The sequence below is a fragment of the Aotus nancymaae genome, unplaced genomic scaffold (assembly GCF_030222135.1).
Source record: "Aotus nancymaae isolate 86718 unplaced genomic scaffold, 86718_ANA_hifiasm-v0.15.2.pri h1tg000049l, whole genome shotgun sequence".
Classification (NCBI taxonomy): domain Eukaryota; kingdom Metazoa; phylum Chordata; class Mammalia; order Primates; family Aotidae; genus Aotus; species Aotus nancymaae.
The window spans coordinates 27280481-27307030 of NW_026988463.1; the positions used below are offsets into that span (position 1 = coordinate 27280481).

The following is a 26550-nucleotide window of genomic DNA, read 5'->3' on the forward strand; positions in this document are numbered from 1 at the left end:
AAGTACAGTGGTGCACACCTGTAGGCTGAGATGGGAGGATGGCTTGAGTCCAGGAGTTCAAAGCTACAGTCAACCATGATCCTGCCACCACAGTCCAGCCTGGGTGACAGAGAGAGACCCTGTCTCTAAAGAAAAAAAAAATTCATGGCATAACATCTATCTCATGGGTTCAACTGAGAATGAAGTGAGAAAACTCTGCAAATGAAACAGAGTAGGAACTTGTTGGAAACAGATGCTCAGCACCGCAAAGAAAAATCAGCATTGAGACAGAGGATCTCTCAGCATGCAATTTTTACTTCCTGGACTGCAGGAAGGGTACTCTCACTAGCCATCTTGCCATGAGAATATAACGAGCAAAGGAAAAGCAGACATATTTATCCCTTATGCATTTGGGGTCGTCCTGACTGCTGTGTCTGATCTCTATTGGCTGGAGCCAGACCTCACAATTTAAACTAAAACCCGATTGGCTAACAACTTAAAACTTTTCTAGGCCGGGCGCGGTGGCTCACGCCTGTAATCCCAGGACTTTGGGAGGCCGAGGCGAGTGGATCACGAGGTCAAGAGATCGAGACCATCCTGGTCAACATGGTGAAACCCCGTCTCTACTAAAAATACAAAAAATTAGCTGGGCATGGTGGCGTGTGCCTGTAATCCCAGCTACTCAGGAGGCTGAGGCAGGAGAATTGCCTGAACCCAGGAGGCGGAGGTTGCGGTGAGCCGAGATCGCGCCATTGCACTCCAGCCTGGGTAACAAGAGTGAAACTCCGTCTCAAAAAAAAAAAAAAAAAAACTTTTCTAAACAGGTAAAAGCAATGGAGAGCTGGGACATGCCTGTGAGCACGTCCAGCACAGATATCTTGGTTAAAGTACAAGGACGTAGAATGTACTACGTGTCTGTAAGCATGGCATGTTTAACAGCTACATAGGATACGGCTTAGCAAAGAGTTATTAGCACACTTATGATTTATTCTTTAACAAGAAAGGCAACTTTGAGGAGGAACTTTTACTTCCCACAGAACTCAACTAACATCCACTTCCCTTCCCTCTTCCAAAGTAACTTTAAGGGCACAGACAGCTTAGAGTCTGGCTTCTGAACCAGAAAATTCGAAATCGCAGTCGCTGGGACTGGACTTCAGGCAAGTTCCTGTCCAAGAGCTGCCAGGGCCTTCCCTCTTGTTACAGTCGCTCGCAGGGACTGCTGGTCGCTAAATTCACTGGCATCTTCCCAGCCATCCCCCTTTTCTTTCTCTGCCGCACCTGACCACTGGGACTGGGGTTGGGTGAAGAATTGAGGCGCACAAGGCACAACATTTAGGGAGGCCTCACCCTCAGGCTCATTTTTTTTTTTTTTTTTTTTTTTTGAGACAGGGTCTTGCTCTGTCGCCCAGGCTGGAGTATAGTGGCATGATCTCAGCTCACTACAACCTCCGAGCCCCGGGCTCAAATGATCCTCCCACCTCAGTCTCCTGAGTAGCTGGGACTACAGGCGCCTACCACTATGCCCAGCTAATTTTTTTATTTTTAGTAGAGACGGGGTTTCACCACGTTGGCCAGGCTGGAGTCAGTTTTGCTTTTCACCCCAGCACCTTGCTGGCCTCGATTCAGTCCTGGGCTTGCTTCTGAGGCTCCAGTGAGATGCAGTGAGCTTTTTTTTTCTTTAGAGACAGGATGTCCAAATGTCATTTTTCTCCTGGTTCAGCTTTTTTTTTTTCTTTTTTTTTTTTTTATGAGACAGGTGCTGCTTTTGCTGGTGCTTCTTCCTACATCCAGCCCTCATATTTTGGTGTTGCCTCAGTGTGGCATGGACTATCTCTCTTTTCCTTCTGGCACCCTACTAAACTACATTTCCCAGCTTCCTTTGTACTGAGGCGGTCTTGTTCTGGCCAATGTAGTGTAAGCAAAAAATATTTCCAGACCTGACCCGTAGAAATCTTCATCACAGAATTCTACTCTGCCTCTCCCATCCCATCAGCTGCTCAAAAGCAGAGCACTCAAAGGCTCTAAGAGAATGACAGAGCCACAAGGTGGAAAGAGACTGGGTCCCAAAATGACCGTGTGGAAGGTCATGCTCCAAATGTCAGCAATGAACTGTTACTGTCATAAGCAAGGAAAAAACTTCTCTTGAGTTATACCACTGAAATGTGGGGGCTGTTTGTTACAGCAGTTAGCCTGCCCTGACTATTACACTCAGATTCTCTCTACAGCTCTCTTCTCAACCTACCCAGTGAATGACATAATTTATGTATCTATCCATCTGTACCACTATTTATTTATTTTTATTTTCTTCATTTATTTATTTTGAGATGGAGTCTCACTCTGTCGCCCAGGCTGGAGTCCAGTGGCACGATCTTGGCTCACTGCAACCTCCACCTCTAGAGTTCAAGCGATTCTTCTGCTTCAGCTTCCCAAGTAGCTGGGATTACAGGCATACGCCCCCTTGCCAGGCTAATTTTTGTACTTTTCGTAGAGATAGGGTTTTGCCATGTTGCTCAGGCTGGTCTGGAACTCCTGACCTCAAGTGATCCATACACCTCAGCCTCCCAAAGTGCTGGGATTACAGGCGTGAGCCACCATGCTCAGTTGACTCTTTTTGAGGCAAAGTCTCATTCTGTCACCTAGGCTGGAGTATAGTGGCACAATCTTGGCTCACTGCAAACTCTGCCTCCCAGGTTCAAGCAATTGTTCACCTCAGCCTCCCAAGTAGGGCATGTTACCACGCCAGGCTAATTTTTGTAATTTTAGTAGAGACAGTGTTTCACCATGTCACCCAGGCTGGTCTCGAACTCCTGGGCTCAAGTGACCTTAGGCCTCTATTTCTGTCTCCCAAACATTCCTCCTAACATTTCTAAAAATGAGCTCACTGTTTCCTCCAAAATTGCTCGACCTCTGCATTTCCAGACAATGATATCAGCATCTCCTCAATTTCTAGATAGAAACCTTGAAGTCTAGCCTTATTCTTCCCTCCATCACCTCAATAGCCAATTAGTTCTAAAATCTTGTTTTCTGAATAAATCTTTTTTTTTTCTTTTTTTTTTTGAGAAAGAGAGAGAGAGTCTCGCTCCATCACCCAGACTGGAGTGCAGTGGTGCAATCTTAGCTCATTGCAACCTCTGTCTTCCAGGTCAAAGCGATTCTCTCGCCTCAGCCTCCCGAGCAGCTGGGACTATAGGAGAACGCCACTACGCCCAGCTAACTTTTGTATTTTTAGTAGAGACCAGGCTTCATCATGTTTAAAGGCTCAAGCAATCCTCCTGCCTTGGCCTGCCAAAGTGCTGGGATTACAGGTGTGAGCCATCGCACTTGGCCAATAAATCTATTTCAAACCCAACTTCTTTTACCCTCCAAACTGCCGCTGTATCTAGAGTGGGCTAGAAATAATATTATCATTTCACACTTGTTCACAACATCCTCCTGGATGACAAGTTCAACTCAAAAGACAGAACTGGGCCAGGCGCCGTGGCTTGTGCCTGTAATCCCAACAGTTTAGCAGGCTGAGGCAAGAGGATCACTTGAGGCCAGGAGATTGAGACCAGCCTGGGCAACAGAGTGAGACCTCCCATTTGTACCAAAATAAACAAATAAGGCCAGGTGCGGTGGCTCACATCTGTAATCCCAGCACTTTGGGAGTCCAAGGCAGGCAGATCACCTGAGGTCGGCAGTTCGAAACTAGCCTGGCCAACATGTTGAAATCCCGTCTCTACTAAAATTACAAAAATTAGCCAAGCATGGTGGCAGGTGCCTGTAATCGCAGCTACTTGGGAAGCTGAGACAGGAGAATTGCTTGAACCCAAGAAGTAGAGGTTGCAGTGAGCCAAGACCGCAGACTGGGCAACAGAGCGAGTTTTTGTCTCAAAAACAATAATAAATACATAAATAAATAAAACTATTATTTGTACCTGAATTTATTCATCCCTCCATTCAGTAAATACATACAGCTACTGCGTGCTGGGCCCTGGGCTCTGGAGCCATGAAGAGGACACGTGGCCTTGGAGGGGATCACAGGCTGGTGATGAGTGACACCCTCACATCTGGACAGCCCAGTTATTCACACTGTCGCTCGGGGCGCTGCAGGAGGGAGAAGGAACACAAAGTCTGCACGGGGTGGGGCAGCGAGGGCAGCTGCACTGAGCCAGTGGCATCTATGCTGAATCTTGACGGTTGAGGAAGAGTTGGCGGGAAGTCAAGGCGTTTGTTGTGGGCCAGCTCGGGGAGGGCTGGCTTCAGGCAGAGCTCAGGCAACGCAGGGGGAGTCCATGGTTCTCTCCGAGGGCAACGCAGAGCCCACATGGTTTGACTGGGACCCTCGTTCAGCCAGGCTGGTGATGGCGCAGTGGGGCAGCCAGGCTCCGAGCCCCAGACCGGGCTGAGCACACAGGCACCCGCTTGTGGCTCATTTTGGGGAGCAAGTTGATCATTTCCAGAATAAACTGGGTTTCCATTGTCTAATGGCCCTGCCCCAAACCTCCCAGAACTAGCCAGTCACCACTGGGTGGGCTCCTCCGCATAAATCGCCTCTTAGGGTTTAAAGGTTTTCTCTCTGCTTTTGTTATTACTTTGGGAATTTAGAAACTTTTGATTATATTCTTCTTCTTCTATTTTTTTTGGAAGACAAGGTCTTGCTCTGTTGCCCAGACCAAAGTGCAGTGGCGCAATCATAGCTCACCACAGCCTCGACCTCCCAGGTTCAAGCAAGCCTCCCACCTCAGCCTCCCAAGTAGCTGGGACTACAGGTGTGCATCACCAGGCTCAGTTAATTTTTTTTGTTTGTTTGTAGAGATGGGGTCTCGCTATGTTGGTCAGGCTGGTCTCGAACTCCTGGGGTCAAGCAATCCTCTCGCTTCGGCCTCCTGAAGTGCTGGGATTACAGGTGTGAGCCACTGCGCCCTGTGTTGTTTTAATAGTTCTGTGTGATCTGTCTCCTGCCACGCGAGTCTGAGCTTGGTGGCTCAGAGATGGGATCTGTTTCTGTTCTGTTCCCTCTGCCCAAGGGCGGAGTGCTCTGAACTCAAAGGAGTCACCTCTGCCTGCAGCCCTCAGGTAGCCGGTCCTCCCTTCCCCGGCTTCCCCCACCCACTTGAACATGGACAAGGGTCAGACATGGGGATGCAGGCCGGGTGCGGTGGCTCACGCCTATAATCCCAGCACTTTGGGAGGTCGAGGCGGGTGGATCACGAGGTCAAGAGATCAAGACCATCTTGGTCAACACATCAAGACCATCTTGGTCAACACAGTGAAACCCCATCTCTACTAAAAATACAAAAATTAGCTGGGCACGGTGATGCACGCCTGTAATCCCAGCTACTTGGGAGGCTGAAGAAGGAGAATTGCTTGAACCCAGGAGGCAGAGGTTGCAGTGAGCTGAGATCGTGCCATTGCACTCCCGTCTGGGTAACAACAGCGGAACTCCGCCTCAAAAAAAAAAAAAAAAGAAATGGGGATGCAGGCTGGGCGCAGTGGTTCATGCCTGTAATCCCAGCACTTTGGGAGGCTGAGGTGGGTGGATCACTTGAGGTCAGGAGTTCAAGACCAGCCTGGCCAACGTGGCGAAACCATGTCTCTACTAAAAATACAAAAATTAGCCAGGCATGGTGGCGCGTGCTTATAGTCCCAGCTACTTGAGAGGCTGAAGCAGGATCATTACTTGAACTTGGGAGATGGAGGCTGCAGTGAGCTGAGACTGACTACGCTCCAGCGTGGGGGACAGAGCAAGACTTTGACTCAAAAAAACAAAAAAAGAAACTGCAATGTGCTCATAATTAACTTTTGCAAAACAGGAAAAAGTGTTATTTTACTGTCTGGAAAAAATAAATATTTTCAACATTTTAAACTGCCCTTCTTCACCCCTCACCTCCAAAAAAAGTGCATGGCATATTTAGGGAGCAATGGGAATTTGATGGGACTGGATAGCATAGACCATCTGTACCGATGGCTGACCGGGCAGGGGTGGTCAGAGGAGAGATGTGGTCAGGTCCCGAGGGTCTTATATGCCATGCTAAGGAAGGAGGGCTCCAACCTGACAGCCTTGGGGGTACAGGAATAGCACCTAGACACAGTAGCCTTTTATTTTATTTTTTAATTTTATTATTATTATATTTTGAGACAGGGTGCCACACAGGTTGGAGTGCAGTGGTGTGATCATGGCTCACTGCAGCCTGGACCTCCTGGGCTCAAGTGATGCTCCTACCTCATCCTCCTTAGTAGCTGGAACCACAGGTGCGTGCCACCACGCCCACCTTTTTTTTTTTTGAAACGAAATCTCACTCTTTCGCCCAGGTTGGAGTGCAATGGCGTGATCTCAGCTCACTGCAGCCTCTACCTCCAGGGTTCAAGTGATTCTCCTGCCTCACCTCCCAAGTAGCTGGGACTACAGATGCATACCACCATGCCCAGCTAATTGTTGTATTTTCAGTAGAGGTGGGGTTTCACCATGTTGGCCAGGCTGGTCTCGAACTCCTGACCACAGGTGATCTGCCCACCTTGGCCTCCCAAAGTGCTGGGATTACAGGCATAAGCCACAGCACCTGGCCCATAGTGACCTTTTAGAAGGGTCCCTGGGACAAACACTAGCAGAGAGTGGAAGGGATCGGGGTCAGAAAATCAAAAGGGAAATGTCAATAGGATCCCAGTAAGGTGCGATGAGGCCTGAAGAGAAGGAAGGGATGCAAGGGCCAGGGGAAGAAGAGCCAGCTGGACTTGGCACCTGGGGAGCAGGAATGGGGAGAGAATGGGGCTGCAGGATGGTCCTAAGGAATCTTGCCTGGCCCACCAGAAAGAACAATGCTACTCACTGCTGCTGGGGAACAGGAGAGGAGAGGAGCAGATTTAGGAGCGTTGACTGCACCACTACTTCCAGAACTCAGTTCAAACTCTCAGCCAAGCATAGTGGCTCACACCTGTAATCCCAGGGCTTTGGGAGGCCGAGGCAGGTGGCTCACTTGAAATTAGTAGTTGGAGAGCAGCCTGGCCAACATGGTGAAACCCTGTCTCTACTAAAATATGAGCCAGGTGTGGTGGCTCATGCCTGTAATCCCAACTACTTGGGTGGCTGAGGCAGGAGAATTGCTTGAACCCAAGAAGCAGAGGCTGCAGTGAGCTGAGATCACACCACTGCACTCCAGCCTGGGCAACAGAGCAAGACTTCCTCTTAAAAAAAAAAAAAAAGGAACTCAATTCAAACTCTTTTTTTTTTTTTGAGACAGACTCTCGCTCTGTCACCCTTGGCTCTCTTCAACCTCTGTCTCCGGGGTTCAAGCTATTCTCCTGCCTCAGCCTCCCAAGCAGCTGGGATTACAGGCATATGCCACCATGCCCTGCTAATTTTTTGTGTTTTTAGTAGGGACAGAGTTTCACCATGTTTGCCAGGCTGGTCTTGAACTCCTGACCTCGTGATCTGCCAGCATCGGCCTCCCAAAGTGCTGGGATTACAGGCATAAACCACCGCATCCAGCACTTTTTTTTTTTTTTTTTGAGACGAAGTCTTGCTCTGTCACCCTGGCTAGAGTGCAGTAGTGTAATCTCGTTCACTGCAACCTCCTCCTCCTGGGTTCAAGCAATTCTCCTGCCTCAGCCTCCTGAGTAGCTGGGATTACAGATGAGTGCCACCATGCCCAGCTAATTTTTGTATTTTTAGTAGAGATGGGTTTTCACCATGTTGGTCAGGCTGGTCCCAAACTCCTGACCTCATGATCCGCCCACCTCAGCCTCCCAAAGTGCTGGGATTACAGGCGTGAGCCACCACGCCCGGCCTAATTAAAACTCTTGAACTTTTCACAGCATGGCTCCAAACTCCGCTTGCAGCCTCATCCCCCACAGCTCTCCTCAAACCAGACACCCCCAGCCACTCCCTTGAACACCTTTTTGACCACTATTTTTTCATATTGTAAAAGTAACATATTTATTGTATGAAATTTGGAAAATACAGGAGAGCATAAACAAAATAAAAATTACACATAAAGTCATCACTTTAGAGATAAGCGTGGTAAACATTGTGATGGGTTCTTTTTTTCCTTATAAGTGCATATATGTTTGCGGATTTTTATGTCAAAACTGGAATCATATGTATTTACAGAAGAGTAGCTTGCTTAACATTATATTGCTGGCATTTTCCAAAATCATTACATAATTTTCAAAAACATGATTTTTAGTGACTATACGTTTAATAAGCCATTTACAATTATTTTCATAATTGGTATATTTAATCTTATACCATACTTTATATATTTTTTTCTTTTTTTTCCAAGACAGAGTCTTGCTCTGTCGCCCAGGCTGGAGTGCAATGACACGATCTTGGCTCACTGCAACTTCTGCTTCCAGGGTTCAAGCAATTCTCCTGCCTCAGTTTCCCGAGTAGCTGAGATTAAAGGTACGTGCCACCATGCCCAGCTAATTTTTGTATTTTTAGAAGAGACAGGATTTCACCATGTTGATCAAGCTGGTCTCGAACTCCTGACCCCATGATCCTCCCACCTTGGCCTCCCAAAGTGCTGGGATTACAGGCATGAGCCACAGTGCTGGATCTGCTCTACTTTTTTTTTTTTTTTTAAATCATGCATTTCCACCTGCTAGCCCCTCTGCTGGGAATGTCTTTCCCTTTTCCCAGCTTGGTAAAATCCTTCCCAGCCTTAAATCTCTGAGGGAAGGCTGGGCACGGTGGCTCACACCTATAATCTCAGCACTTGGGGAGGCTTAGGTGGGAGGATCACTTGAGCCCAAGAGTTCAAGACCAGCCTGGGCAACATAGCAAGACCTCGTCTCTATAAACTAAAATTTTTTAAAACTTAGCTCGGTATGGTGGTGCACACCTGTGATCCCAGCTGCTCAGGAGGCCCAGGAGGTTGAGGCTGCAGTGAGCTATGATTGCACCATTGCACTCCAGCCTGAGTGACAGAATGAAACCTCATCTCAAAAAAAAAAGTCTCTGAGTATAGGTGATGGGGAGAAAGGCAGTAAATCACACTGCCATGTGTGTACTTATACAACGATCTTGCATGTTCTTCACATGTACCCCAAAACCTAAAATGCAATAAAAAGAAAAGTCTCTGATGCATCATCTCATTCATTCATTCATTCATTCATTCAAATGCATATTCATGGAGGATCTGCAACATACCAGGCAGCAGCCACCAGGAATAAAGCAGTGGTTGGATGCAGCGGCTCATGCCTATAATCCCAGCATTTTGGGAGGCTGAGGCGGGTGGATCTCTTGTGCCCAGGAGTTTGAGAACAGCCAGGGCAATATGGTGAAACCTCATCTCTACCAAAAACACAAAAATTAGCCAGGTGTGGTGGTGCTCATCTGTAGAAAAAAAATAAAAATAGTTTTTTTAAAAAAGGAATCAAACAGTAAATATGACAAAGGTCATGACGCACTCTCAGGTGAAGCCTTCCAACCTTTCCCCAGGGAAACTCAAGTCCTTCTGCTCGGCCACTGGAATCCCTTCCTCAAAGTCTCCCTTACCGCAGTATGCATGTACGTTCATACATGCACACACACATGTATGTTCACGCACACATGCACACATACACAAACATACATGCACACACACACACACGCATGGCTTGGAAGGCTTCCCCTGTGAGTTATGAACACATGGTTTTCCTTGGAGCATTCATAACACTGTGCCTCTCTTTAATTTTTTATTTTCTTTTTTTTTTTTTTTTTTTTTTTTGAGACGGAGTTTTGCTCTTGTTACCCAGGCTGGAGTGCAATGGCGTGATGTCGGCTCACCGCAACCTCCACCTCCTGGGTTCAAGCAATTCTCCTGCCTCAGCCTCCCGAGTAGCTGGGATTACAGGCACGCGCCACCATGCCCAGCTAATTTTTTGTATTTTTAGTAGAGACGGGGTTTCACCATGTTGACCAGGATGGTCTCGATCTCTTGACCTCGTGATCCACCCGCCTCGGCCTCCCAAAGTGCTGGGATTACAGGCGTGAGCCACCGCGCCCGGCCCTATTTTCATTTTTATATTTTGAGCCAGAGTCTCGCTTTGTCACCCAGGATGGAGTGCAGTGGCATGATCTCGGCTCACTGCAACCTCTGCCTCCCAGGTTCAAGCGATTCTCCTGCCTCAGCCTCCCAAGAAGCTGGGATTGCAGCCACCACACCCGGCTAATTTTTGTATTTTTAGTAGAGACAGGGTTTCACCATGTTGGTCAAGCTGGTCTCGAACTTCTGACCTCATGATCAGCCCGCCTCAACCTCCCAAAGTGCTGGGTTTACAGGCATGAGCCACTGCACCCAGCCTGTGTCTCTCTTTTAACACTTATATTTTGATATTTTCTGGACTGTGAAAGCCCTGTTGGGTGCCTTCCTGACCCCTACCTCTTTTTTTCAGGATTCTCCCAGGACCCCGCTGAAACCAGTCCTGGCTCAGAAAACAACCACATCTGTCAAAGGAAAGGAAGGTAGAGCTGAGGACAGTGGCATTCGGTGACAGTATTTTTGAAACCTGATATGGGGGCACTTATTTTGACAATTCTAAGACAACAGTGTCTCTAAGGGATTTTCGGACGTGGCCTCTGTTGTTCTGCAGCTGCAGTGAGTCCAAACAGCAATAGGAAAAGGCCACCAGGGCAGGCGCCTGTAATCAGCTACTCGGGAGGCTGAGGCAGGAGAATCGATTGAACCTGGGAGGTGGAGGTTGCAGTGAGCCGAGATCGCACCACTGCACTCCAGCTTGGGAGGCAGAGCAAGACTGTCTCAAAAAAGAAAAGAAAAGGCCACCAGATGCAGTTCAGTGCCTGGCTGGGCAGCTCACCCCTTCCCACCCCTTCCCTCCCTGTCCTCTCCCACTGCACGAGCCCATCGGCCACCTGACCCTTTCCCCGATCTCCTGTCCAGCCACAGAGCAAGACTGTCACGCTCACATGCTCCCCGTCTCTTTTTGCAGGTCAACCTGTCTGCTCTCAGCCACCACACCCTCTGACTCAACAACTTCCTCTTTGCAAATTTCCTCTTTGCCCTCGGGAAATACCAACTGCCCTGGCCCCTGTGTGCTCCTGGACTGTAGCCTGGGCTGGTCTCAGAGGCAGCACCGTTGGGTCCTCTCCTCTCCACCCAGGCCCCACAGGGGAAGTCCCTGGCTCTGGGGCCGGTTTCCTTCCCTCCCTTCACTCACTCTCACTGGTTCCTCTTGGAGAAGGGAAGGGGCTCAGCCCCTGGGATGGAAGAGGAGACACAGACAAACTAAACCTGGAACCGTGCAACGGGGAAGCTGCAGCAAGATCAGTCTCCGCTCCCAGGGCGGACCCCTCTGTTTTAGCGCCTCTGTTCGCACACCGACCCTCTGCCTATTTTCGTGCGCGTGCACATGTGTACAGTAAAGGAGACCTCGAGGAAGGGATTACCGTGGCTGAGTTGAAGAACTCACATTTGGGTCATGCATATGATCTTTATATGAAACCTGGCTTTCTTTTTGTTTTTTTCAGACAGGGTCTTGCTCTGTCGCCCAGGCTGAAGTGCAGTGGTGCAATCACAGCTCACTGCAGGCTCAAACTCCTGGCCTCAAGCGATCCTCCTGCATCAACCTTCCAAAGTGCTGGGATTAAAGGCACCAGCCCCTGCGCCCACCCTGGCATTCTGTATCGGGATACAGACAGAGTTAGATTTTCTGCTAAGTCCACCCCATCAGAGCAAAGATGGCACGCATGTGCTCAGCAGTCCCTGCATTCCCCCGCGCTCAGGTTGACTCTCCAGTCTCTGCACCACTTCCCACCCCCACACCATCTGTACTCACCACTACCCCTCCCAAACATCGACAAATCCTCAGCTCTTGCTCACAAACCACACCCATCAGTGTACTCACGCAGGCACTGGGGCTTCTGAGAACTACACCCAGCCAGAAACTCCAAGGAGAAACCAAGAGGCCTCCGGCTGCCTCCGTCCATGGGTGGGGAGAGTGTGATGGCATGGGCCAGGGCCAGCCTAGAGTCCAGGTGCCCTGGGAAAGATGAGAGGCCACAGGCCAGTGGCCCCACCCAGTCATGCCCCAGGTGGCCCCTGGGGCCCAGAGCTAAAGGCCATTTGGGGCTGCCAGGTTTCCATAGCCCTTGCAGATACGGGGCAAGGGTGCTTTACAAAGTTAATCCCAGGAGGGAGTTTGCCAGGTCCTCTTGTCCTTCTTCTTCCCAGACGCTGGTCAACCCGGGAGGTGGGGGGCCGGGGGTGGGAAAGGGAGGATCCTTGAAGAAATCACAGGTCAGTTAAGTTTGGTGGACGGAGACTCAGCAGCCGATTCCAAGAACAAGAAAGAGCGGGAAGCGGCGATGGGGAGAAGTAGGGGTGGATAAGGAGGATTTATTCATTCATTCCACAGATGTGAGCGTGTGCTGCCCTGCCCCACCCAGGTGCTGGTTGTGGGCACTGGGTGAGGATGCCTGCAGGAAATCCTGGGCTGAGAAGCCTGATGAGAATTCGGAGTGAAGATGCGGGTGAGGAGGCCAGGCATGGTGGCTCATGCCTGTAATCTCAGCACTCTGGGAGGCCAAGGCGGGTGGATCACCTGAGGTCAGGAGTTCAAGACCAGCCCGTCTAACATGGTGAAATCCCCATCTCTACCAAAAATACAAAAAAAAGTAGCGAGGTGTGGTGGTGGGAACCTGCAATCACAGCTACTCTGGAGGCTAAGGCGAGAGGATCGCTTGAACCTGGGAGGCGGAGGTTGCAGTGAGCTGAGGTCATGCCATTGCACTCAACCCTGACCAACAAGAGCGAAACTCTACCTCAAAAAAAAAAAAAAGATTTGGGTGAGGATGGGGTGCCAGGTGGAAACGTGGGGGTGAGGTGGCAGAGTGATGGTGAGAGGGAAGGTGCTGGAGGCTGGCTGGGATTCCGGCCTCCAGCCTCACTATTCGCCAGCACTAAGGGGCAGCCCCGTCTCCAGCTTCCGGCTCATCAGGAGCGGGGGCGTCCACAGCCCCATCCTCATTGCCCACCAGCGGCTCCTCTTCCCCCTTGAGGCTGGGGCCTGACCCAGACTTCAGCTCCTCCATTGCCAGGGAGCCCTGGCGAGACTTCCGTCTGCCAAAGAAAGTAGTGAGCGTCGGCCGCTGGCCAGATCCCCCCCCATCAGGGACCTCAGAACCCTTGTTGCCCCCGGACCCTCCCACGGTCACTGTCACGGCTCCCTCCTCAGGGACCTGGGCTGGCCCAGCCCAGGCGTCCACCACCCCATTGCGCTTGCCACCTCCGCTCAGCACCAGGGCCCCTGTCCTCCGCTTCTGCCGCCGGCGCCACAGCAGGAGGATAGCCACGAGGACCATGACCACCAGCAGCGCCACAAGCACCGCCACCAGCAGCATGCCTCTCGAGTCCTCATCTGGGTGCAGGAAGGACCCAGTGCTTGCGTTGCTGGGGGTCGTTGGAGTCATCATCGTGGATAGCTTTACACTAGAGACCTGGGGTTCACTGGCCCCGCTGGAGGGCTCCAGGGAGCCAGCTGCTGTGGTAACAGGGGGTCGAGTGGTCCCAGCGGAGGGCTCCAGGGAGCCAGCTGACGTGGTGACAAGGGATACAAAGGTGTCACTGGAGCTCTCCAGAGAGCCAGCTGCCGTGGTGACAGGGGGTCGAGTGGTCCCAGCGGAGGGCTCCAGAGAGCCAGCTGCCGTGGTAACAAGGGATCCAGTGGCCCCACTGGAGGTCTCCAGAAAGCCAGCTGTCATGGTAAGAGAGCGTCCCCTGGTCCCACTGGCGGTTTCCGGAAAGTTTGTTGTCACGGTTTCATCCATCACGGTGTGGGATCCTAGAGGGCTTGCTGTTGTGGGAGCAGGAGGGTGACTGGTTGCACTGGTGGTTTCCAGGAGCACTGATGAATTATTGAAGGAAACTTTCTCCAAGATCATTGGCTCAGGTACAGTGAAACCAGTGCTGGCACCAATGGAAGTCCCAGGAGGGGATCCCTCATTGACGGATGTTGCGGGAGGTGGGGCTGAGGTCTGGTCCCCGGTGCCGTCGTCTGTAGGGTCACTTATCCAAGTGACGGCTGAGTTGAGGCTCAGGCCCTCACTAGTAGGGACCAAAGAAGCAGAAGACCCTCTGGGGGTGGGTGTCTGCACAGCTATCATGTTCCCCAGAACCTCTGGGCTCACCACCAGCACCCCGAGGAGGAGGAGAATCTCGGCCATATCCAGGCAAACAGGCACGAGCAGGAACTGGACCTGCAGGTGGGCAGCCGGAGAACAGAAGACACGGGAGTTGCCGGAGGACCTCGCCGGACCTCCCCTCTACCCACGTCCCCTCCAACGGCCAGGCCCAACCTGCGGTTTAACGGCTTTTTCCATTCTGGCTTTTACTGTTATCAGTAATGACAGAGGAACAGATGCGGGCAGTTCCCCCATCAGCCCTATCCCGAGGCGTCCTCCAGCCTCGGCAGCTCAGACTCCAGCAGTGACCACCCTTCTCCTGGCTTTCCCTGACCCTGAGCAACCCATTGGCTCCCGATCTCTCCCCATCATCACCATCATCACCTGTCCCAGTCTTTTCAAGCCTCAGGCACATTTCCAGGCCCACTGAGGCCCCTGCCCCACCAAGTCTCACCGTCTTACTTGCTCCACTGATAAGGATGCAGCGCTGGGGCCAGGTCACTCCACCACCTCCCAAGGCTGGGGCAAGACTGGGGCGGACAGGGCCCCAAGGGGAAAGGAAGTGGGCCCTGGCTCCACCCACCCACCCTCCATCCTGCCCCACCCGCCCTGCTCCCACAGCTGCTGGGCGAAAACAGCATTCTTCAGGGGCCCTCGTGGTGCCTGGGAGTCTGGGGCTCACCTGAGGCAGGCAGGGAAGTGCGGGATCTGGAATCGGGACTCCTGGCTCTTGGCTGAGGAATGGGATGGAAGGGGTGATGCTGGGGAGGGCGGGGCTCAGAGGCGGGGTGGCGGGAATGTTCGCCTGAGAACTTGAGGGTGCAGAGGAGGAGGTGGGAGGGCAGGGTGGTTTCCTTTGCATTTGTGGTCCCCAAGCTGTTAGGCCAGGAACTGAGTGGTGCCATTTCCTGCCCTCAGAACTCCCAGGAAGTAGCAGGGCAAGAGGAAGCCCCCAGTCTGGCTAGGGGCCGTTAAAACCTTTGCAGGTTGGTGAGCTCCTGACTCTGTCATGGGAAGCTGGGGGTCACCACAGAGGCCCCCAGTGGGGCAGGCTTGGCTAAACCAAGGTGGTTCCTACGCGCTGCATATGCTAGGATCTTATTTCTGCAGACTAGTAAAGATGTGGGAATCAGGCCGGGCGCAGTGGCTCACGCCTGTAATCCCAGCACTTTGGAAGGCCGAGGTGGGTGGATCACGAGGTCAAGAGATCAAGACCATCCTGGTCAACACGGTAATACCCCATCTCTACTAAAAATACAAAAAATTAGCTGGGCACGGTGATGCGCGCCTGTAATCCCAGCTGCTTGGGAGGCTGAGGCAGGAAGAATTGCCTGAACCCAGGAGGCGGAGGTTGCGGTGAGCCGAGATCGTGCCATTGCACTCCAGCCTGGGTAAGAAGAGCGAAACTCCGTCTCAAAAAAAAAAAAAAGATGTGGGAATCTATATGGAAAACCACCTGGAAGGATATCCACTAAGGGATTAACCTAATTGTCTTTGGATTGGTGAGAGTAGGGGTTGGGGGTATTTTCTTCTTTGAATGGTTTCCATTTCCTGACTTTCCTCTAAGGAGCAAGTTTCCACTCTTGGTGCGTGTATGTTTTTGGTTTTCGTTCTTTAAAAACGAAATTCAGTGCTGGGCATGGTGCTGCAAGCCTGTAGTCCCAGCCGAGATGGGAGGTCCTTTGAGCCCAGGAGTTCGAGACCAGCCTGGGCAACCTAGCAAAACTCCTGTCAATTAAAAAAAAAAAAAAAATTTTTTTTTTTTTAATCAAAACTGATTTGTGGACCGGGCGCGGTGGCTCACGCCTGTAATCCCAGCACTTTGGGAGGCCGAGGCGGGTGGATCATGAGGTCAAGAGATCAAGACCATCCTGGTCAACATGGTGAAACCCCGTCTCTACTAAGAATACAAAAAATTAGCTGGGCATGGTGGCGCGTGCCTGTAATCCCAGCTACTCAGGAGGCTGAGGCAGGAGAATTGCCTGAACCCAGGAGGTGGAGGTTGCGGTGAGCCAAGATCGTGCCATTGCACTCCAGCCTGGGTAACAAGAGCAAAACTCCGTCTCAAAAAAAAAAAAAAAAAACTGATTTGTATATTGTAAGAGCAATGTGTGCACAATAGAAGATTCTAACAGGCCCATGGGACTGTGTCCTATCTACAAGCTGATGAGTTTGTCTGACCCAGACACATGAGACTCCTGGGTGAAAGCTGCAGGAATTCATTGCTCACGGCAAGCAACAGCAGCGCGATGTTTGCATCAGTTCCCTTTACCCCAAGTCCCGCGGGGGCAGCATGGAAGGGCCCAGACTGACACCACAGCTGCAGAACGCTGAGCATGGGAGATTCCCCTCCTCTAGGGCCCCTGGTGAGCCCAGTGTCCCGCAGAGGAGCTTGCTGCAAGCACAGCACTGGGAAATGGCTTGAGTACCAAGTGCTCAGGGACCGGGCGCGGTGGTTCACGCCTGTAAGCCCAACAATTTGTCTCCTGGGTTCAGAAATTTTCCTGCCTCAGCCTCCCAAGTAGCTGGGATTACAGGCACCCATCACATGCCCAGCTAATTTTTGTATTTTTAGTAGAGATGGGGTTTGGCTATGTTGGTGAGGCTGGTCTTGAACTCCTGACCTCAGGTGAACACCCACCTCAGCCTCCCAAGTGCTGGGATTACAGGCATGAACCACCGTGCCTGGCCCATTTCTGTCTATTTTCTAGAATGAAAAAAATGTAGGCTAGGGGCGGTGGCTCATGCCTGTAATCCCAGCACTTTGGGAGGCCAAGGTGGGAGAATCACTTGAGCCCAGGAGTTCAAGACCAGCTGGGCAACATAGCAAAATATTAGCTGGGTGTGGTAACTACTTGGAAGGTTGAGGCAGGAGAATCACTTGAATCCAGGAGGCAGAGGCTGCAGTAAACTGAGATTATGCCACTGCACTCCAGCCTGGGCAACTGTCTCAAAAAAAAAAAAAAAAAAGGAAACAACAAAAAAATATAATTTCCAATTACTTTGCAGCCAGTTATTCTTGCTCTTCTATTTGCAATAGCAGAAGATTGAAACAACTTCCTAGATGTCTGACAGTGGAATAGTTTATTTTCTTTTTTTTTTTTTTTTTGGTAGAGACAAGGGTCTCACTGTGTGGCCAGGCAAGGCTTGAACTCCTGGCCTCAAGTGATCCTCCTGCCTCTGGAGGCAGGAGGTAGGGTATAGTCCCAGACTCAAAGCACCGGGATTACAGGTGTGAACCACTGCATGCGTCTGGTTTCCTTCTTTCCTTCCTTCCTTCCTTCCTTCCTTTTTCCTTCCTTCCTTCCCTCCTTCCCTTTCATTCTCTTTCTTTTCCTCTTTTTTCTGTCTTGTTAAAACAGAAATGCATAGTAATTATAGTAAAATAAACTAGGATATTTACTGCAGCGCTGTTAGTAATAATGAAATGTTGGAAAACAATCTGATGCTCATCATGAGGGAATACTTAAATTATAGTATATTTCTGACCGGGCACAGTGGTTCACACCTGCAATCCCAGCACTTTGGGAGGCCAATGGGGTGGATCATGAGGCCAGGAGATTGAGACCATTCTGGCTAACATGGTGAAATCCCGTCTCTACTAAAAATACAAAAAATTAGCTGGGCATGGTGGCACACACCTGTAGTCTCAGCTACTTGGAAGGCTGAGGCAGGAGAATCGCTTGAACCTGGGAGTTGGAGGTTGTAGTGAGCCAAGAATGCGCCACTGACTTTAGCCTGGGTGACAGAGCGAGACTCCGTCTCAAAAAAAAAAAAAATTATAGTGTATTACTTGAAATATTATGCAACTGCTATATGTGTGTGTGTGTGTGTGTGTGTGTGTGTGTGTGTGTGTGTGTGTTCCCAAGCATTGTTCAGTAACAAAGGAAAAGTGAGAAACATGAAAATCGATGAATACCTGCTTGTGTAGACACAGGCATTGTCAGGAATATTTATCTGGAGGTGGTGGGTATGGAGCCTTTCTGTCTGTTGTCTAGGGTGTATCAAGAATGCCAGGTTGGCCGGGTGCAGTGGCTCACACCTGTAATCCCAGCACTTTGGGAGGCCGAGGCTGGAAGACTTTGATTGCAGCAGTCATGGACTGATTCTCGCCATCTTCCAGGTACAGCACCAAAGGATCTCCGTGTTTGACCCCAGTGGCTCCCCAGAGCAAGGCTATTTTATGAGTGAGGAAGCCAAGGTGCAGAGAGGCTAAGCCACCTGCCCAAGGCATTTTGAAAGGGCCAGGCTCAGGACCAAGCAATTTCCATTCACAGAGCATCTATTCCTCTGGACAGCGCTGTGAAACACGTATCACTACCCTTATTTTGCAGGTGAAGAAACTGAGAACCGAATCTGAAAAATAAAACGATCGAGAGATTTGGCTAGACTCATACAACCAGTAAGTGCTAGAGATGAGATGCAAAGCTAAGTCTGTCTAAGGGGCAAAGGCCACAGCTGAAGACCTCTTAGGTTGGCTGGACACAGTGGCTCATGCCTATAATACCCCAGCACTTTGGGAGGCCGAGACGGACAGATCATTTGAGGTCAGATGTTCGAGACCAGCCTGGCCAACATGGTAAAACCCCGTCTCTACTAAAAATTCAAAACTTAGCTGGGTGTGGTGGCACACAACTGTAATCCCAGCTACTCAGGAGGCTGAGCCACGAGAATCATTTGTACCCGGGAGGTGGAGGCTGCAGTGAGCTGAGATCCTGCCACTGCACTCCAGCCTGGACAACAGAGCGAGACCCTGTCCCAAAAATAAATAGATAGATAGACAGATAGATAGGTAGGTAGATAGCTATGCTGGGTGTAGCGGCTCACATCTATAATCCTAGTATTCTGAGAGGCCAAGGCAGGTAGATTGCTTGAGCTCAGGAGTTTGAAACCAGCTTGAGCAACATAGCAAAACTCTGTCTCCATTTTTAAAAAATTAAAATTAGGCCGGGCGCGGTGGCTCAAGCCTGTAATCCCAGCACTTTGGGAGGCCGAGGCGGGTGGATCACGAGGTCAAGAGATCGAGACCATCCTGGTCGACATGGTGAAACCCCGTCTCTACTAATACAAAAAATTAGCTGGGCACGGTGGCGCGTGCCTGTAATCCCAGCTACTCAGGAGGCTGAGGCAGGAGAATTGCCTGAACCCAGGAGGCGGAGGTTGCGGTGAGCCGAGATCGCGCCATTGCACTCCAGCCTGGGTATCAAGAGCGAAACTCCGTCTCAAAAAAAAAAAAAAAATTAAAATTAAACAATTAAAATACAGGAGGCTGAGGCAGGAGAATTGCCTGAACCCAGGAGGCAGAGGTTGCAGTGAGCCGAGATCGCGCCATTGCACTCCAGCCTGGGTAACAAGAGCAAGACTCCGTCTCAAAAAAAAAAAAAAAAAAAAACAATTAAAATAAAAAGCTAAAAGGAATAGGTACTCCTCTCCTTCTCTTACACCCCATATCCAATCTATCTGCAAATTCTGCTATTTCTACCTTCAAAATGGACTCAGCCATCTGACATCTAGATCTTGGCTTCTAAATACCACTTGGCCGGGCACGGTGGCTCACACCTGTAATCCCAAAACTTTGGGAGGCTGAGGCAGGTGGATCACTTGAGGTCAGGAATTTGAGACCAGCCTGACCAACATAGTGAAGCCCCGTCTCTACTTTAAAAATACAAAAATTAGCTGAGTGTGGTGGCAGGCACCTGTAATTTCAGCTACTTGGAAGGCTGAGGCAGAAGAATCCCCTGAATTCAGGAGGGAGAGAGGTTGCGGTGAGCCGAGATCACACCATTGCACTCCAGCATGGGCAACAGAACAAGATTCGGTCTCGATAAATAAATAAATAAGTATCACTCCCCTTGAAGGAACAAGGGTTCCTTGGGAAGTGGCTGATTCCATGGCTGGGCCAGGGGAAGTAAGAGATGAGCCTGGAAATTCTTTTTTGTTTTTTTTTTGAGAGTGGGGGTCTCACTCTGTCTCCCAGGCTGGAGTGCAGTGGCACAATCTCGGCTCACTGCAACATCCTACTCCTGGGTTCCAGTGATTCTCCTGCCTCAGTCTCCTGAGTATCTGGGATTATAGGCACGTACCACCATGCCGGGCTAATTTTTTGTATTTTTTTTTTTTTTTGAGACGGAGTTTCACTTTTGTTACCCAGGCTGGAGTGCAATGGCGCGATCTCGGCTCACCGCAAACTCTGCCTCCTGGGTTCAGGCAATTCTCCTGCCTCAGCCTCCCGAGTAGCTGGGATTACAGGCACGTGCCACCGTGCCCAGCTATTTTTTTGTATTTTTAGTAGAGACGGGGTTTCACCATGTTGACCGGGATGGTCTCGATCTCTTGACCTCGTGATCCACCCGCCTCGGCCTCCCAAAGTGCTGGGATTACAGGCTTGAGCCACCGCGCCCAGCCAATTTTTTGTATTTTTAATTGAGACAGTGTTTCACTATGTTGGCCAGACTGGTCTCAAACTCTTGAGCTCAAGTGATCCATCCTCCTCGACCTCCCAAAGTGCCGGGATTACAGGCCTGAGCCACCATGCCCGGCCTAATTTTAAAATTTTTTATACAGATGAGGTCTTGCTTTGTTACCCAGGCTGATTTCAAACTCCTAGACTCAAGTGAACCTCCCACTAGGCTCAAGTGAACCTCCCACCTCGGCCTCCCAAAGTGCTGGGATTACAGACAGGTGTGAGCCATCGAGCCCAGCTGGCCACCCTATTTAAATCACACACCCCCGCTCTGGACTGTAACCCCTCTCCTTGCTTTCTCTCCATGGCACTTCTCGTCTTCTAACTCACCGTTGTAACGGACCTTCTTATTTTGCTTCTGTCACTCTCCCCACGCTGGAATGCCAGCCCCATGGCTTCACGGCTATGCGTGTGTGCTTGCACAGGGCTTCAGCACCCAGGAAGTGCTTGGTACACAGTAGGCACTGGATGATGTTTACTGACTGCAGACTTCTCTGGTTGAGAGAAGGAAGAGGGTGTCAGGCTGCAGAACTGTGGACAAAGGCAAGGAGGCCAAAGGGTGGAGAGCAGAGAGGGGCGTGGTGAGGCCAGGGACAGGGAGGCTGGGTGTGCCTGGAGCTGATGTGAAGGCCCTGCCCACCCAGCCTTCAGGTCATCAGCGGTCACCAGAGGTTTGCTGCTTCTCCTGAGATAATAGTTCTGCCCTCCACAGGCCCCAGTTCCCCCTACAGGTCTCTTTTTTTTTTTTTTTTTTTTTTTTTTTGAGATGGAATCTCTGTTGCCCAGGCTGGAGTGCAATGTCTTGATCTCGGCTCACTGCAACCTCCACCTCTGGGGTTCTCAAGCGATTCTCCTGCCTCAGCCTCCTGAGTAGCTGGGATTAAAGGTGCCCACCATCATGCCTGGCTAATTTCTGTATTTTTAGTAGAGACGGGGTTTCTCCATGTTGGTCAGGCTGGTCTTGAACTCCTGACCTCAGGTGATCCACTCACCTCAGCCTCCCAAAGTGCTGGGATTACAGGTGTGAGCCACGGTGCCCAACTCCCTGCAGGTCTTTGAGGGGCTATTCCAACTCCAAGGTAGACAGGGGCCAGCAGAAGCCCGGGGGCAGGGAGGCCACAGAAGCAGGATGCGGGGTGTGGGGATGCCTGCCATTTAGATGGCCCTGGGTCAGGCATTTAATCTCTCTGTTTTAGTTTCTTCATTTGTGAAATAGGAATAATAATAGTATTCTTCAAAGTTCCTGGGAGGGTTAAGTTAGACAGTGTGAGGGGCCCACAGTCAAAGCCTGATAAGGACTACCTGATAAGAGAGAGGCCCCAGTGCAGTGGCTCAGGCCTGTAATCTATAAAATTTTTTTTTTTTTTTTTTTTTTTTTTTTTTTTTTTGAGACGGAGTTTCGCTCTTGTTACCCAGGCTGGAGTGCAATGGCGCAATCTCGGCTCACCGCAACCTCCGCCTCCTGGGTTCAGGCAATTCTCCTACCTCAGCCTCCTGAGTAGCTGGGATTACAGGCACGCGCCACCGTGCCCAGCTAATTTTTTGTATTAGTAGAGACGGGGTTTCACCATGTCGACCAGGATGGTCTCGATCTCTTGACCTCGTGATCCACCCGCCTCGGCCTCCCAAAGTGCTGGGATTACAGGCTTGAGCCACCGCGCCCGGCCTATAAAAAATTTAAAAATTAACAGGCCAGTGTGGTGGCTCATGCCTGTAATCCCAGCATTTTGGGAGGCCAAATGCAGGAGGATCACCTGAGATCAGGGGTTTGAGACCAGCCTGGCCAACATGGTGAAACCCCATCTCTACTAATTTAAAAAAAAAACCTAGCTGAATCTGGTGGCTCACGCCTGTAGTCCCAGCTACTTGGGAGACTGAGGTAGGAGAATTGTGTGAACCTGGGAGGTGGAGGTTGCTGTGAGCCAAGATCGAGCCACTACCCAGCCTGGGCAACAGAGTGAGACTCTGTCTCAAAAAAAAAAAAAATTAGGGGCCGGGCGCGGTGGCTCATGCCTATAATCCCAGCACTTTGGGAGGCCGAGGCGGGTGGATCACGAGGTCAAGAGATCGAGACCATCCTGGTCAATATGGTGAAACCCCATCTCTACTAAAAATACAAAAATTAGCTGGGCATGGTGGTGCGTGCCTGTAATCCCAGCTACTCGGGAGGCTGAGGCAGGAGAATTGCCTGAACCCAGGAGGCGGAGGTTGCGGTGAGCCTAGATCACGCCATTGCACTCCAGCCTGGGTAACAAGAGTGAAACTCTTTCTCAAAAAAAAAAAAAAAAAAAAAAAAAAAATTAGCCTGGCCTGGTGGCACATGCCTGTGGTCCCAGCTAACTCAGGAGGGAGAGGGAGGAGGATGGCTTGAGCCTGGAGTTCAAGGCTACAGCAAGCCGTGATTGTGCCACTGCCCCATCTGAGCAACAGACACAATCACAAGCCTGGACGACAGATTGAGACCCTGTCCCAAAAAACTAATCAATTAATTAAATCCCCAAATCACCTCTGCACAAATCAGAATGGAGCTCAGCTGTTTCCCCTACTGCAAGTACTTACTGAATAAAATCTGTTTTCATCACTGTAACTACTGTCTGGCTGTGTTTTTCTTTGACACATAATTACCCCTTCTCATCCTCCGAGGCCACAGAATTGGGGCTTGCTTGGGGCCAGGGACCCCTTTCTTCCCATCCACAGTGATGTCAATGAAATGGACTAACAAGTCACACCACCCTCTTCTTCTGGGTAATTTCCATCTGGTCAGAAAAGAGAAGTTTACATACTTATTTATTCATTGAGAAGCACCAGGCCAGGCACGGTGGCCCACGCCTGTAATCCCAGTTCCCTGTGGGGCCAGGAGGCAGAGGTTGCAGTGAGCCAAGATCGAGACACTGCATTCCAGCCTGGGTGACAGAGCAAGACCTTGTCTCCAAAAGAAGAAAAAAGGAAATGTGCTGTTTCCTTAGCTAATGCATATTATAAGCACAGAAGTGTTTGTCATGAACAGTGAGAAGTCTTCCCTCTCCCCACCGAGTCATGGTCTCAGAAAGAGACCACTTCTAATGCTTTTAACTTTTTCTACTCTGAATTCTTTTTTTTTTTGAGACAGAGTCTCACTCTGTCACCAGGCACCAGGCTGGAGCACAGTGGCCTGACCTCGGCTCACTGCAACCTCCACCTCCCGGGTTCAAGCAATTCTCCTGCCTCAGCCTCCCAAGTAGCTGGGACTACGGGCACGCGCCACCATGCCCAGCTAATTTTTTGTATTTTTAGTAGAGACGGGGTTTCACCATGTTGGCCAGGATGGTCTCGATCTCTTGACCTCGTGATCCACCCGCCTCGGCCTCCCAAAGTGCTGGGATTACAGGCGTGAGCCACCACGCCCGGCCTTCTACTCTGAATTCTACCAGTGGGTCCACATTCCTAAAGAGTGTGCTAATTCTGTTATTCCTTTTTTTTTTTCTACTACTACATGGAGATGCTATACTTCTATTTCTTCATGTATCCATTTTGCCTGGCATAATCATAGGTGAGTGTTTGACGCACTGGCCCAGCTCTAGCCATCCTACCTTGCAGGTCAGTTAAATCCCTCTCTTTGTAACAAACCAAAGTTGCTTTTGTAACTTTATTTATATATGTATGTTTGGTTTTTGTTTGCTTGGGTTTTTTTGTTTGTTTCCTTGTTTGTTTGTTTTTGAGACAGGGTCTCCCTCTTTTGCTCAGGCTAGAGTGCTAGAGTGCAGTGGCCGGATGTCAGCTGGCTTCTGGGCTCAAGTGATCCTCCCGCCTCAGCCTCTTGAGTAGTTGGGACTACAGGTGTGCACCACCATACCCAGCTAATTTTTTAATTTTTTTGTAGAGACAGGGATCTCATTATGTTGCCTAGGCTGGTCTTGAACTCCTGGGCTCAAGCAATCCTCCTTGCCTCAGCCTCCAAAAATACTGGGATTACACACATGAGCCGCAGCTTCCAGCCTAAATTCTTATCACTTGGTGACATGAAGATAGTGGCTTTCTTTTTTCCCTCTTCTGCTCATTTCTGTTACCTGTACATTTACTTTTATGTGGTTACATGTAGATAATACTGGCATTCTCTTGTTCACATTGCTTAGAGCTGCATTGCTTAATATAGAAGGCACTGGCCACAGGAGGCTACTTTAACTTAAATTAATTAAAATTAATGAGATTTAAAACATAGTTCCCCAGTTGCATCTAGCTAGTCACATTTCAAGTGCTCAGAAACCACATGTGGCTAGTAGCTATGAAATCAAATAACACAGATAAAGGATATTTCTTTCATCTCAGATAATCAAGATCAGCACTGTCTGGCCCAGAGTTTGAGTCTAAAATGGAAAACTATTAATTTTCGTTCTTTCTAAGATTGTGGGGCTGGATGTGGTGGCTTATGTCTGTAATCCCAGCACTTTGAGAGGCCGAGGTAGGAGGATCACTTGAGGTCAGGAGTTCGAGACCAGCCTGGGCAACATAGCAAGGCCCATCTGTATGGAAAAAAAATTTTTTTTAAATAGCTGGGCATGGTAGCACATGCCTGTAGTTCCAGCTACTCGGGAGGCTGAGATGGGACAATCACTGGAACACAGACGTTCAAGACTGCAGTGAGCTATGATGATTTCCCTGCACCACTGCAGCTTGGTGACAGAGGGAGACCTTCTCTCTTAAAAAAAAAAAAAAAAAAAAAAGGCATTATATAACTACTGTTCAGCACACAGTGAAGCATTTACTATGATTACCTACCCTTTGTTATACATCTTTTAATTTTACCTAGCTGATTGCATCTCTAATTCCTTACTCCAGACCTCCTCCCACTCCCTGTTGCTACACGGTTACATCTTGGGGCCACAGGTTATTTCCCTCTTGGGTTGGATCTCCTATTTCCTGTACTCTACACCCTCCTCTTTCGTGGTTTACCCCCCTTAATTTTGCAGGAGCACATTCTCAGGTCAAATCCAAAGAAAGTGAGCTCCCTAAGAAAAAGATAAACTTTCTTGTTTTTTTTTTCTTTTGAGACAGGATCTCACTCTGTCACTCGGGCTGGGGTGCAATGGGGCAATCTCAGCTCACTGCAACCTCCACTTCCCGGGTTCAAGTGATTCTCCTGCCTCAGCCTCCCAAGTAGCTGGGATTACAGGTGTGTTTTGTACCAGGCTAATTTTGTATTTTTAGTAGAGACAGGATTTCATCATGTTGGATAGGCTGGTCTCAAACTACTGACCTCAAGTGATCTGCCCCCCTCGGCCTCCCAAAGTGCTGGGATTACAGTCGTGAGCCACCATGCCCAAAGTAATCTTGCAACTAAAACAGGTCTTTCGTTTATTCTCATGCTTGATATGAAAGCCAGCCCTCAAGTTGGAAAGCCGTATTCAAGCACCAAAAGCCCCAGTCAGCCTTTTATTGGCTCACTCTGAAATATCATCAGACTTGAAAGAAATACCAACTTTTTTTTTTCTTTTTTTAAACAGGGTTTCACTCTGTCACCCAGGCTGGAATGCAGTGGCAAGATCATAGCTCACTACAGCCTCAACTCAACTTTCCAGACTCAAGTAATCCTCCCAGCAAAGCTGGGACTACAGGTGCACACCACTATGCCTGGCTAATTTTTGTAGAGACGGGGGTCTCCCTCTGTTGCCCAGGCTGGTCTGGAACTCCCGAGCGCAAGAGATTCCACCCACCTCCACCTCCCAAACTGCTGGAATTACAGCCAGAGCCACCTCACCCAGAAAATATCAACATTCAAAGGAACCCTGCCACATGAAAGGAAAGCACCAAGATAAACCAACCTCATCGTCCGTTCTGCCTCCTTCTTTCCTAAAAGTACCCCAATTTGTTCAGGTACCCATCCCCATACACATCCTGGGCACTGACCCCCTCCTTCTGCAGCTCCAGGAACTCCAGCAAAGTCTGACTAACCCAAAGTAACCACTGAGGAGAGTGGCTACTGCCCACGATTGCATCGCATCAGGAAAGGGCACATGCCCCAATTTTAGCC

At 49.9% G+C, this 26550-nt stretch overlaps 1 protein-coding gene across 6 annotated transcripts; it reads right to left on the reverse strand.

Annotated features, from left to right (window-relative positions):
* Positions 1-7867: 7867 nt before the first annotated feature.
* On the reverse strand, positions 7868-20988 carry SPN (sialophorin). Of its 6 annotated transcripts, none has more exons than XR_010337392.1 (3): positions 20874-20988; positions 11806-14155; positions 7868-9295 (listed from the first exon to the last, which is right to left on the reverse strand). XR_010337392.1 is itself a non-coding variant. In XM_012464507.3 (2 exons), the coding sequence occupies exons 1-2, from the start codon at positions 20934-20936 to the stop codon at positions 12860-12862; spliced, it is 1359 nt and encodes a 452-aa protein (XP_012319930.2). In that variant the 5' UTR covers positions 20937-20988; the 3' UTR covers positions 7868-12859. The 6 variants fall into 6 exon arrangements, 4 of the variants coding, with proteins under 4 accessions (XP_012319930.2, XP_012319931.2, XP_064218728.1 ...); XR_010337391.1 differs by having other exon boundaries at positions 10323-14155; XM_012464507.3 differs by having other exon boundaries at positions 7868-14155.
* Between the last annotated feature and the right edge of the window lie 5562 nt (positions 20989-26550).